This window comes from Cheilinus undulatus, linkage group 9 (genome assembly GCF_018320785.1).
Source record: "Cheilinus undulatus linkage group 9, ASM1832078v1, whole genome shotgun sequence".
NCBI lineage: Eukaryota > Metazoa > Chordata > Actinopteri > Labriformes > Labridae > Cheilinus > Cheilinus undulatus.
Window position 1 is genome coordinate 19,641,874 of NC_054873.1, and position 14,085 is coordinate 19,655,958.

Below are 14,085 nucleotides of genomic sequence, written 5' to 3' on the forward strand. Positions count from 1 at the left end.
GGAAGTGCCGCCATCATGATGCAGTGCAAGCGAGCAGAAGTAGATAAAGGACAAAGACTTTTGAATGGCAGGTTCAGCTTTCAGATCATACCAGAAAAGACTCAAGTTTCTTGCACTTACTGTCGACATGAACTGAGTAACCCGCAATTCGTAGAGTCTTACCTGTACCACTCACTGGCTGAGCACACCACCAATGCAGAGAGCTGCCCCCCTAGCCACGCTGGATTGTTTACAGCGGAGATGCTCAGACAACTCTGCAAGCAGGGATGGACAGGCAATCTGGCATACCGGGCGTTTTCCCAGGGGGCCAATGCACTTTGGGGCCAGTATGGTTTATTTATTTATTTATTTTTACGCCATGCACCGGCTCCATAGCGGCGCCGCCCCTTTATAATGACAGTTGACTGGTCCAATCACATCTTCTAAAGGTCTGTTTACCCCCTCCCATCCCCACTCTGCTACAGCTTAAAACTGAAAGTGTTTGGGGATAAATGAAAATTAAGCCCGTAAATAAACACCAAATTAAAAAAAGAAGAAGAAAAAAATAAAAAACGTCATTCAAGATGGTGCAAAAATTGCAAAGACTGCAGTCCCTATAGGAGACAGTCTGACGCTGGTGAATGTACAGATACATCACGTGGAGGAGGAGGGGACAGAGCAGGAGAGGCTTGCGTGTGACAAGGGAGCAGAGGTGCACACAGGTGAGTGAGGCTCCCCTTTATTTATAAAGAAAAAAACTGAGATCAAAATTGTAGCCCTTCTATGATCTGAAGAACGAGGAGATGATTAAGTCCTCTTATAACTCCTCAAAATTACTCAATTTTAAGGTGAAAGTCCTGAATTCAGACTCTATCCCTAAATATAAGTAGGCCTGTGCCAGTATTTTAATAACACTGATTCTGAGTGTCTTATAATAACAACAACAAAAATAATAAATGTAATTATAAAGTGCCTTCAAGTGTTGTTGATAGATTTAAAAGAATAGAAGGAAAATAACTATTAATAGTAGAATAAATAGTTCCCTCTGATGCTATTACACTGATGTCATAGTTGCATTAATATGTTGTCCTATTCAGAATATTTTCAATTTTTTTCAACTTCTAGAAGTCTGAAGTTTGACACTACATTGTGGTGTTATTCAGAAATCTTACCTTAAGAACCATATCTCCATCTTTTGTGGCTTGTTGGGCTTCTGTTTACCATGTTATGCCCTTAGCATATTTTTGGAGCATTCAATATCTTTCAGCTTAATCTAGAGATTTTTTGGACTTTATCTGTCATTGTTTTAGGTTGTTTCCATGAAAAAACCTTTGCATAAGGAAAGCTTTTTTGTCCACTCATGTTTACAAGGGTATTTAAATCTTGAGAAATATTCCTGTTTGGCACAATCAGAACAGACAAAAATGGTGTAATTAATTTGCAATTAATCACAAGTTAACTATGAAAGTTGTGAGATTAATCACGATAAAAAAAATTAACGAATTGACAGCCCTAATATAAAGTTATATTTGCAAAGTGTCAAAAAGGATCCACAAATTGGCGCGCCGGTAGTCGAGTGGTTAAGGCGCACGCCATATACACAGGTGACCCGGGTTTGAGTCCGGCCCGTGGCACTATTTCCTGCATGTCTCTCCCCGCTCTCCTCCCTGTTTCCGACTCTATCCACTGTCCTATCTAAAAAAGGCCAAAAATAAATCTTTAAAAAAAAAAAAAAAAAAAAGGATCCACAAATTCTCTGATGCAAAGTGAACATACAGTGCATTCAGAAAGCACTCAGACCAATTTCACTTTTTCAGTTTGTTATGTTGCCGCCTGATGCTACAGTAAAAAAAAAAACCCTTTTCATTCTCAGTAATCTACACTCAGTTACCCATCACAGCAAAATGAGAACAGAATTTTTAAAAATTAACAAATTAAAAATAAAAACCAAAATGTCATCTTTACACACCCTTTAGAAAAACGCTTTCACTCAGGTTATCCCATTTTTCTGTAGCTTTGCTGAGATGTTTCTACAACTTAATTGGAGTCTACCTGTGGTAAATTCAGCTGACTGGACATAAATTTGATAGGCACACACCTCTCTACAGAAGGCCTCACAGGTGACAAAGCATATCAGAGCAAAAACCATGCCATGAGGTCAAAGGACCTGTCTGCAGAGCTCAGAGAAATGATTGTAGCAGGGACGACTACAAAAAAATTCTGCTTCACTGAAGGTTCCCAAGAGGATTCTTCCAAGAGCTGGTTACTCAGCCAAACTGAGCAATCTGGGGAGAAGGGCCTTAGTTAGAGAGGTGACAAAGAACCTGATGGTCACTCTGAGATCCTGTGTGGAGATGGGACAAAGTTCCAGCGGGACAACCATCGCTGCAGCCCTCCATCGATCTGGGCTTTATGGCAGAGTGGCTATACTAGCCTCTCCTCAGTGAAAAACACATGAACCCCTGCTTGGCTTTCACTTTCAATACAGATCGTAGATTAATGAGAATATAAATGTTTTTTTTACCGTAGCATAAGGCTGCAACATAACAGAAAAAAATGAATTGGGTCTAAATACTTCCTGAAGCACTGTATACTGATTGCTTGGTTCAACAATGTTGCAAAACCCGTTCAATTAATGTGCATTAAAAGGAGAAATAACCTGCTGATTAGAAAACTGTTGCTGGTTAACTTTCTGTTGCACTTTGAATGGAGTGAGAAGTACGGTTAAGTTGTGGATTCTTGTGTGCTCCTCTCCTCTCCTCTCCTCCAAGGCCTCCTCTTCTCTTTAGGGTGCAATTTACAGCCACCCAGAAAATGAGTTCTTGTAGATGCCCACGTTACTGCACTCCATCACACTCGTCTTGGTGATCTGTTACCAGGAACACTCCCACAATATTGCCCATAAAACTGCTCACAGGCCTGATATTAATGCAGCGACGGGCTGGCTGCAGCCCTGTGAAGGACATCCCCTGTCTGCGCCTTTAATTTAAACACTCATGGACACTGCTGGGGGAAAATGGTCCTTGTATCAATCAGGGCAGGAGTGCAATGAGCAAGGGCATGGCATTGCATTATTTACCTTTTGTAGGATCAGGACAAATGTCATCTTACAAACAACCAGATGTTTTATTACTTTGCTTGATTCTTGGGTTTTGGTAAGATTTGCTTCAGCAAAGTTTCCATTAGTTTAGAAAAGGGACAGTAATCCCATCGTTGAGAGTAACATTGAGACAATTCACTGCTGAATTTTTCCTGACAACATCCAAAGCTTTGGTCACAAGGGCCTTGCCCGCTGAATTTCTCCAAGAATCATGTCATCGCAGCAGATATATCCTGATGGAGATGGGGGCTGTGAACTGAAACAGGGTGCAGTAAGTGTGTGAGCGCGTGTGTGTGTGTTTGTATAAGTAGCAGTCTCCAGCCAGCCTGAGTGTAACTGGCTGACTTTGATAAGGTCAGCCGCAGGGGCCCCTATTGTCATAAAGTGGTGGCCCCCTGCCAGCCCCACTGTCATCAACACTGGCACACTGCCGCTCCAAACACAAAAACACACAGCACATGCATGGACGCATACACAAACACTGAGGAAACACACATTTGCTGTAAGCTGACACAAACTCAACAGTAAATGTGTTTGCTGGCAGACAAAAAAAAAAGCCAATAAATCTGTTTGGCTGGATATTGTCTAGATGGCAGCTCTTCTTCAGCAAATTCCCCGGCTGAATCCGTTCTGTCAGTCGGTCCATAAAAGTCTCTGTCTCACAGTCTATTGTGTCCCTCCAGGAATTCAATGAGGGATTTCTGCGAGCACTGCCAAAATGTTTAATTTAGTTGTGGGTCTTATGAAACACTGATGTGCAATTTGCAACGTCTTTCAAGTTTTGAAAAAGCATGACTGTTTATGAAAAAGAAATGATCAGTTTGATTTTCAACGGCCAAGAATTAAATTCATAAGATATTAATGATGTTTTCATTTCAGATTTCCAATACAAACAGACTTTGCTGACCTTGATGTAAAATTATGAGAATTATCAAACTATTATTTCTCAATACAGTAATACTTGATGAATTTTCGAAAGATCTTTGTATTATGTAGCCATGACTTAGCATCGGCCAGATACTAGAGTCCTCCCTTTCCTCTATGCTTCTCCAGCAACAGCTGTTAATTGCATTTTGACTGATTATCAGCATGAGGCTGTAAATCAGCAACAATAGGACTACAGGGAAAGAAAGTTAGAGGATGTTTCAACAGAAGAGATGGAGAAAATGATGAAGAACAAGAGCAGAAAAAGGAGAGAAGGAACAGAAAATAAAAAAGGAAAGCATGAGGCTCCTTTATAAAGAAAAGGGCAGTGGACACGTAAGCTTAAGAGAAACTCAGCAAGTAATAGGGGTGCACAGATGCACCAGTTTAACATCTGTTTCGACAGATATATGTCCTGTTTTCAAACGTTTGCCATTGGCCAAATTATGTAGCATGGATGGATATCATTGTTTATCTGTAGTGTCCAATCAATTCATTGCTGGTGTCTGGTATATCTAGCTGCTGAATTAAATAAGAATTGTTTATAGGACAGAAAGTGATCTGTTGAACAAACTGATATCATGGTCAAATGTGAGAGAAAATGTTGACATACTAGGAGTATTACACCAAAAAAGGTTTAAAAACATCAGTATAAGGCTACAATGTTACTTTACACATCAGTATTGCCCTAATCGTCCCAACCGCATCTCTAGTAAGTAACATGCAGAAAAGAAGAGGAATAGAAAGTAAGATCCACACGCAGCTGAGTAGTGACCAAGAAAGGTTCTTGCAACTGGCAACTTAAAAAAAAAAAAAACAATTAAGCCCCCAATAGAAGCCAATCAAAATAGAAAGAGACGGTAACTTCTCTGCACAGAAAAGGAGCATCATATGAGCCAGTAACTCAAAAAGAGTCTGCGTGTATGTAACTTTATCACACCCATCCTCCAGGGACGGGTGGATCTATTCACACATTTTCCTCAGAGAAGTGTTACCGAGCCCATTGAATGAGAGGATGGAGATATTTCCGTAAATTCTCAGTGGGGTAAACACACGCACACATTCACACCTACCAGAGCAAAGGCCCTGTCAAGCAAGGTAATGAGAATATAATAACCACACACTCTCACACACATAAACTATATCTGTCCCATGTTTAACCTCTTTCCAGTCATTATGAATACTTTCACTGACAGGAAGGCCTTCTAACATCCTCTGTGTTGCTCTGATGGAGAAAACACCACCAGTGATGTCAGATGATAAATCTCATTCAGGCTTTCTGGGTCAGTATGCAGTCAAATAACAATAGCAGATATTATTGTTGTAGTTACAGACTGACTTCCCTGTCTCAGTTTGATTTTGGCAGCTGTAAATGTCCCAGCCTGAACCCCAAATCCTCATCAATCATACCTTAGAGGAACTGGTTCACAAGATCACACAGGAACAAATACAACATACAAACAACATGTTACCTGCCTGTCTAAGTTCTTTTGCTTTCTTTTTTGATGTTATGCCAATACAATGGTGGGATACACAATCTGTAGTCAGTGCACAGAGTATGTTTTTGTCTTTTTCAATTTGATCAGATGCTAAGTGCGTTGAAATGTCTGACTTCCTGTTTGGGTAAGCATGCTCTGCTCAGTTTGGCACCTGTGTTAAGCAGAGCAGGGCAGCGCTTCTGGCATGTGCCATGGACATGCTGCAGAAACACAAGCACTGGTTTGAAAGGTCATGATTAAACCCACACTGCATAGCATCTGTGAAAATAGGGGGTCATTCTCTCTAAACCACAGATACTAATGCAAGACTTACAGGAAGTTGACGCAGCCGGTGCCGGGTGGCGGGGCAATCCAGACAAAGCTGAAGCTGGAGGAGGGTTGGTGGCTAACATGTGAGGCAACCACACTGCAAACAAACTGTGTTCCTCCAAACTGGCGCTCTGGAATTACACCTGAAGGAAGAAGGAAAGGAGAATGAGCAAGAATCTAACAAGCGTCTTTCAGAAAGAAAGCAAGATTTATCTGTTGTTGTTGTTGTTATACTTTTTCCACAACCTGCAATATAACCATCAAATGTTTCCCAGAGTCTGCCTTTACTCATCTAAATGTTTTCTTTGACTTCCAGGTAACAGCTGGTTTCTATTTATTTAACAACAGTATAAAAGTCAACTTTAAAAGACATAAAACTTCTGAGTTTTATTGTACACTTTATTTGTAAGTTACATTATCATTCTGTGGAAAGCCCATTTAAAAGATAGTTATTCAGTCTGCCAGCGTAGTTCTCCCAAGGGCGTCCCAAACAACTCTGGCTTTATAAACTGAGCTGTCAGGAAAAACCCCACCCAGAGACAAACATTCACTAAAGCATAGATGTAGTGTAAAAGATTATATTTAATTTATACTCTCTTGAATTGAAAACAAAGCACTTTGTTGCCTGCCCTCGCTATTTTATGGACAACAGACTTAAAAAATGAACCTGCACTAAGTAACACGACAGCACACTCTTTGGAGCACTTTCTGAAAATTAAAAACGCACAAAAAATCATGTTAACTGTGATGGATTACCGACAGAACTTCAAGCAAGTAAATTACAGCAACCAAAAAGCGGAAAGAGTAAGATCAAAAAATGGTACTCCTTGCAAGCATTTCAACAAAGTCAAGCATTACAAGCAATTAAAGTAATAGTTACAAACTGCTAGGAAGGGCAGAGTGCCCTTAAACAGCTACATGTACATTATATCAAATAACACCTACAGGTCACACAAGTCTGAATCTAATGCATCCTGAGAATTGATACTGTATCTTGCACAAATAGAAATTGGATGAGATATTCTTTAAATAAGTGACTAAGCATATAAAAATCTTAACTTTTTGCACTTATCTGTCTTTGCTCTGTTTTCCCACTTTCCTGCCTTTATCATTTATCTTGTCCCAACTTTTCTGTGTCCATTTGAGCAAACACTACAAAGCAGTGCTCATATTAATGAGGCTCTGCGTCCGGCTATGATTGCAGCGATGGAATGACATCATGTCACACAATCTTTCCACCACATCACAGAGGGCAAAGGCAGGACATCAGCAGACTCATCAATCAAAAGGCTGGCATGCAGAACACTTTAATAATTTACTGTAACTGAAAGGCTTTACAATGTCTGAAAAAATGCATCTAAACTCTCTGATTTCTATCTGAGATGCAAACAGCACGCATTTGCACAGTCAAGTATGCATCTCCAAGAGAGATTACCTGAACATTTGTCTTTATTCTACGGTACTAAGTCGACATGGTAAGGTCCAGTGCACACTAAGCAAACACATTCAGCCAGTTTAAAAATGTATGTTGTGTCCCATCTGTGTATGAAGCTGTGCCGTCTGCTGCAGAGCTGTGGTGACATTGCCTCTTTATAATGTGCTAACACAATACTCTGCTCTTCCATCCTCAATCATAACTCACCCCGCTGAAAACATAATCAGCAATGATTAATAACATCGGAGCTTTAATATCCCCTGAATCAATGTGCAAATCAATATGCAGAAATCGTCTCTGTGTGTCTCTCTGTTTGTGTGTGTGTGGCCCAAACTAATTATTTAAGGAGAAATAATTCCGCCCATTTCTGACAGTAATAAATTTGACCTCACAGATTGCATCCATAAATACGCACAATGTCGACAGCATCATAAAAATGTATCTGTATGAGCTGGCCAGCTGTGTGTGTGTTTCTGCCTGTGTATTTATGCTTGTGTTTGTTTGTATCGCCTAAAAGTTATGTTGGTGTGCATGTGTGAGTGTGGTGGTACAAACAAACCTAGTTATCATTGCTGCCGGAGTGAAAAACTATGAAAAACAAGCTTGTTTTTAACTTGAGCAACATGCATTTATTTGTTCACCCTGTGGGGTTTGCACAGGACTCCTTGTAGGTTTTCCATTTGTGTAGAGAAATATCAAACTGAATAATTACAAAAGCTACATGATTTAAGAGGTCTCACATGACAACAACATATTGTGTCATTATGTGCGAGTGCAAGCATCATGTGGGCCTTAGTGTGTCAGATTTACGAGATGTTGAGCAGAGCGGCCTTCAACATTGCGAAGGAGCTGCTGGTGTGTAATAACAGACTGAGATGTAATCACCCGCTAATAGTACTGCTGTTCTCTAATCACCTCAGCTACAACCTCTCTGTGTAATGGCCACGATTTACTCCTAGGCAAACACATACACACTCATGCAGGGAAATACACATAAACACACATTGCTGTCGAGGGTTATTGCAGTCTTGTTTGCCTGGGAAAAATCTCCACAGTACCCTATCTTTACTGCCGACATAGCCAACCACACAAATGGTCTTCTTACCTAGCATTCAGGGAAGCATGCTTTGACATAATCATACATCTTTCTCTTGTCTGTAACACCCTTTGACACAAAAGAACACCATTTCTACAACAATTTCCTTGCTATTTTTTCATGCTGAGCATTTTCCACCACAACCTAAGGAGTCAAGGCAGCAGTTTTGGCACTAATTGTGCAATTTTGTGGCAGAAGAAGAGATGAAGAAGTGCTGTGAGTCTTTCTCACAGCACTGGCATCGTGCAATTTGAGAATCCCTGCAGATGTGCATAATACACACTAAGCTCTTGGAAAGACAATCTGGATGGAAAGCTGCAAAGTAAAACAGACAGACCGAAGTGTTTTGATGATGTCGAGCAGCAGACTGAGAATAGGAGATAGCAGAAGAAGAAAGTAAACAGGGCAGCGGCCAGCATGGACATACGAACCTCTCATTTCACTCATTCAAAGTAATATTGACTTTAGAAGTGCTGTGCCTTTTCATAAAATGAAAAAACTGTAGAGTTAGATTTAGCATTAATAGGAACATATATTAAGTAAAGAGTTAATACATTCCTGAATGTTTGAAAAAAAATGGGTGTAGCATTGTAAGGAGAACAAGAAAATGAAGAAGTAGAGTAAAGAGAGGAGCAGTGAGTATGGCTAAATAAGAGCAGAGAGCTGTTAGACTAGGGTGAAGATGAAAAGGCAGACTGATGCACTTCAGGACACAGCAGTGCCAGGACTCGACACTGCTCACAGAATTTCTATTCCCACTTGAAAAATACACTCAGGCGTAAAAATGCAAATAACGAAACGAGTCCCTTTCATGTCCGGGTGTGAAGAGAGAGAGAGAGAGAGAGAGAGAGAGAGAGAGGAAAAAAGTATCAGTATTATTCAATGAAAACCAAATCCCAAATGTTCCAGTAACGCAACAAGCTGTAGTGAACCTGGACAGGAAAAAAAAGAAAGGTCTAACAGTCTTGGTAAAGTATAGAAACAGAAAGAGAGGCTCTTTCGTCATTGTGAAATGAAAGAACGTAACAAAGCCTGCCATTTCCTCATACGCTGGGCTAACATCAAATGCAGAAAGGGTTGTCTGATTTTTTCCCTCATTCAGGTGATCTCTGAGTACTTTTAAACACCATATCTGAAGATAAGATGAATGTAAACTTTGTTTCATCCGTTTTCAAAAAAAATTCTCCTTCTTTTGATTTTCTGTTTCAACTCTTGATGCCTCAGAATTGGCCTTTTCACAGTCACTGTTGAAGCAGTTGAAAAAAAAAATGCCATCACTGGCAAAATTTCTTCCAATGAGTGGATTTCCCAACACCATGATCACATGTTTAAATGCATGGATTGTGCTGCAGTGCGCAGATGAAACATAACTGATAACGCCATTAGCAGAGCAGAGTGATATGCGACAGACAACAGCTCAGTCTGAGTCCAGCCATCAGTATGTTTTGCTGTGACACTGAAGAGCAGCTAAGCAACAAGTCAAACATCATCTATTTGTGTCAGAGTGACTAACAGCAAGCACAGCAATGAGGTAAAATGTATGTTCTCTCCTCTCCATGGTCGTTGTAACAGCAAAGTACAATGAGTGTACTCGCTTTGCACAGCATCTCTGTTGGCCTGTCTGGGGCTTTAATACAAGTTGTTAGCTCTAATGGATCAATTCGGTTTGTCTCTAGCACTAAAGCAACTGGTATTATAATGACTTGAAGAGCTGTTTAAAGGTGTGTCTATACTCATGACCTGCTTGTTTAAAGCCCATGGTGGTTCAAAGAAAGGGTCTGTGGCACTGAATGAGGTCATGGATACAGGTAAATGCAGATGCTCCATACAATCACTGGCACCTCTGCTAAAGCAAAGTTAATGTAATGATAATCATGCTTTCTGATGAGTTCTTCACAATAAAAGTCTGGAACTGTTACTTTGCTCTAGTGCTGTTGTTATGGACACCAACATTTTGAAATGGGGTGTTATAAACAGCAGCTTGGCACACCTAAGCAGGAGAGAAATTAAACTTACAACTACATGTGCACAACATAACTTAGAAAAACTTCTAAACTAATTTTTCTGTAATCTTTTGCTCAGACATGAGTTGAATATGCCATCATAGGCTTGTTTTAGTTGGACAGGAGGGGTTATATTATGCAGTAAATCATGGTTTTAAACCTTGATATAATATAGTTACACAAATGGCAAAAAACACCATGATATAGATTTAGGTCCATATCACCCAGCCCTACTATATAGCACATACAGTATTTTTGAAAACATGCATTAATACTAAAGTGTTTCAGTTTATTTCATCTTCATTTATACACTGAACTTGTTATCACCCGATCATGTAATAAGCTGACAATGACAGAAGTCATAGTAGTAGCACAAATGCCAACAGTGGGGCATCTGATGCTGCATGTTAGATAAATATCAGCAGAGGCCAATTCTAATTCAATAAACAGCCACAGGGGGATCTTGGAGGACTGTTGCATCCACACATCCATGGTCAAACAGCACACATGCACGCTCGCGCTCACACATGCAGTTCTTTCACATGCAGATCAGGCACTTATGAGCTGTCGACAGTGATTAATGGCAAGAAAAGATGACCTGCTAACTCCCACGGTATGACTGGGCAGAGCATGTTTCATAAATAAAAACCCACACATAAATGCCTATATGTGCACCCACACAAACTCACAGAGATACACAGAATTTTAAGGGTCACATGTTGTCTTTATGTCTGTTGCCCTCACATCAGTCTCTGCTGGTTATTGGAGTGAATTCTTAAAGTACCCCATAAAAAAAAGAAGTGGGAAGTTGACCACTTCTTATGTATTAATCTTAAGTCCAACTATGTCTGCAATAAAAAAGACTTTGCATTCTGTCTGATCCCTTGTCCCTTTGATATGTAAGCACTTTCATTCACATCCGTCTGTGCCCTCTTTAACATCGATCAGTTTGGATGCAGCCGTTGTATCTGTCTTTATATCTCACTTTGCAAATCTAATGAGCTTTTCACAGCCAAGCTCGAAACAAGTCAAATAGATGGAGTGAGAACTCTCCCCGATGGAGCAGATGGGCAATCGGTGGCTCAGCCTGGCAGCGACTTCACACTGTAGGACCAGCAGGAGCCTGACTAACTGGCATTAGAACTGATAGTTAGGCTTTGTGGCAGAGCTGCAAGGATTCGAGAGGCACCACTGTAATTGATTTCCACATTTACCCAAATCATTCAGAGTTTATACACACCATTTGACATCTGGTCTGTACCAAATAGCTAGTGGATTTTGCTCTCATTTCACAACTGTCCTTCAGCAAATGCTGGCTTAGGGAGCAACAGAAAACTATAAGTATGAGTGATTGGTCTGTGCTTGATTGGACTACTTTCATTCCTGATGCATTTTGAAAGATGATTCAGAAACAGTTCAACACTTCTTCCTGCAGATTTTTCTGAACTTTGAGATAAATCCACACACAGTTTTAGTTATAAAGCAAAAACATACTGCACAACTATATGCAAACACTTTCATAACCCTGTTCTCTGGCACTTACACTTACAAAAGCCTGTACAGATGAAATATTAAAATTCATGTGTATGTGCAGCAGTTTGCTCTGAGCGTTAATGAAAGCCCTATGAAGTAGCGTAATGTGCTGTAAGGAGATTAGGTTATTTGATTTCTGTCTTAGGAATTTATATTAGTCACCACTCACTACATACCCATTCATTAAATGCAGAAAAGGGGGTCTAATTTACAAGGCACAGATTAATGTTTATAATGCACATCTTTTGTCCTTCAGGCCTGATGTGTATGTGTTTGTGGTGCTGAGTTTGTGTGTAAACTCACACAGATAATAGTCTTATAAGCAGTTATCATTTTCCTTCTTGCACAGACTAAAAAATTCAATGTATAACACCCCAGATAATTTGGAGAGCAGACCCATTAACATCTCATATTTCATGTGGTAATTCGTAAAAGCTGTCATAAACCTACTGAAGCATTAACATGTGTTATTAAAAGCCTGTGAATGTATGGGAATCTGTCAAAAGCCAGAATAATGCCTCTGTCAACATGTTTCAAGAGGCCACACAATGGTGACATAAATGATACATCACAACAGTACTGACAGCCTGAGCAGGGACCCCATACGCTTTGTGCTGCTGAATGCTCCATTGCTATATGTGTGCATGTTTATGTGCGCCTGTTGTGTTGAATTCACTCCTTCGTCCCAATACCATCCTCAGCTGGTCGGCCAGACCACTGCAGGGTCGGCAAATGACAGCTTGACTCTGATCTGCTATTGGTGGAAACGGGCATCCATCTCAGCATCTGCCAATCACACTACCATGGAGATGGGTTGGCAGCGTTGTGGTGATGGCAGGGGTCTGGCACAGAGTTGCCAAGGGGAAGCTGTGTGTTAATATGGGTGGTGAAAGATGCCAGTGGTCAGGGGGGAAAAAGAGGGTAAGAGACTCTGTGGGAAAATGTGAGGAGGGGACGATGCCACATGAATGAAAGCAAGTTCAGCTGGCAGCAAAGGACACCTGGAGGTCTGCAGAGCTCTATGTGTAGGTGAGCATGAATGGGAGACTTATTGTGCACATGTTTACATGATGATTTTCCATGTGTGCATTTAATTACATGTTCAGTGAAAGACTCCACTTGTGTATAAATGAAATGTATTCATGCCATGATTCTAGGAGCCAAACCAATTTTTGTCCATGTGCACACATTCACCGAACAATTGGTCTTTCATTTAGGCTTCCATTGTATCTCACAGCATCCATCATCCATAAAGTCCTGAAGGCAAGGCCACAAACACCCACACACAAATACACAAAGCAAAGGCCTATTGTGGGAGCTGCCGGTATGGTTGTTATCGACTGAGAGAAACTGTATACAGCCAACTAATATGGCCATATGTGAACAATGAATTCTTCACCAATTTCATGTGTTTTGTAACATGCCACATACATTATGCATATTTAAAAACCAATAACTGAAATGAATCAAATAAAAATTGGGCTCACTGCTTGAGGCTGTGAACTTCCTATCAATGACCGAGAGCCACCAACCATACAAGTATGAATGATAAATGGAATACAGGAAAACTACTGGAGCTTAATATACCCCCTGAACTAATGTGTCATAATTGAAATGAATGTTGTTTTGAATCAAACAAGTGTTATTTGTTTTGGAGCCCCACCCTGTGTGATAGATGAGACTTCTACATCTCTGCACAGGCAAGCGATCCATCTCTAAAGCACACTCAGGAGCTTACAATGACATAGTACAACCAAACACATCTTTTCATTCTTATGCATGTACTCCTCCATCTGTTTTGCTGAATGCAAAAACAATAAAAAACACAACAAAGGGCTTGCTTCAATTATATTTTAAGATTATATATACTGTTAGGCATGTTGTGAAGCCAAATGTTCAGCAACAGATTTAAACTGATTTATTCTGAGGATGAATTATATCTATTTTTTTACAAAATTGGATATGCTAATATTTATATTCATTTAAGCTGATACTGATTTCAATGCATAAATGTATTTTTGTAAATAAAACATCACTCCTTAAAACCAACTTTAAGGTTAAGACAAACAAAGAAACTTTAGGTTGTAGGAAACACTTTAAAATGTAAGGATGAACAAACAAAAGGCCTTTAGCTGACTCAAAACTGTTAGACCAGCCTTAAACTCCAAAAACATCTTTCTACATATGACTGATAATTATGGCTGATA

At 40.0% G+C, this 14,085-nt stretch overlaps 1 protein-coding gene across 3 annotated transcripts in view; it reads right to left on the bottom strand.

The window, feature by feature from the left end:
* Nucleotides 1-14,085, bottom strand: part of reln (reelin) — a 119,783-nt gene that overhangs the window by 58,884 nt on the left and 46,814 nt on the right. For all 3 annotated transcript variants that reach the window (XM_041795404.1, XM_041795403.1, XM_041795402.1), the window contains exon 3: nt 5,816-5,954. In XM_041795404.1, coding sequence (XP_041651338.1) covers nt 5,816-5,954 — 139 coding nt within the window. The remainder of the gene's footprint in view (nt 1-5,815; nt 5,955-14,085) is intronic.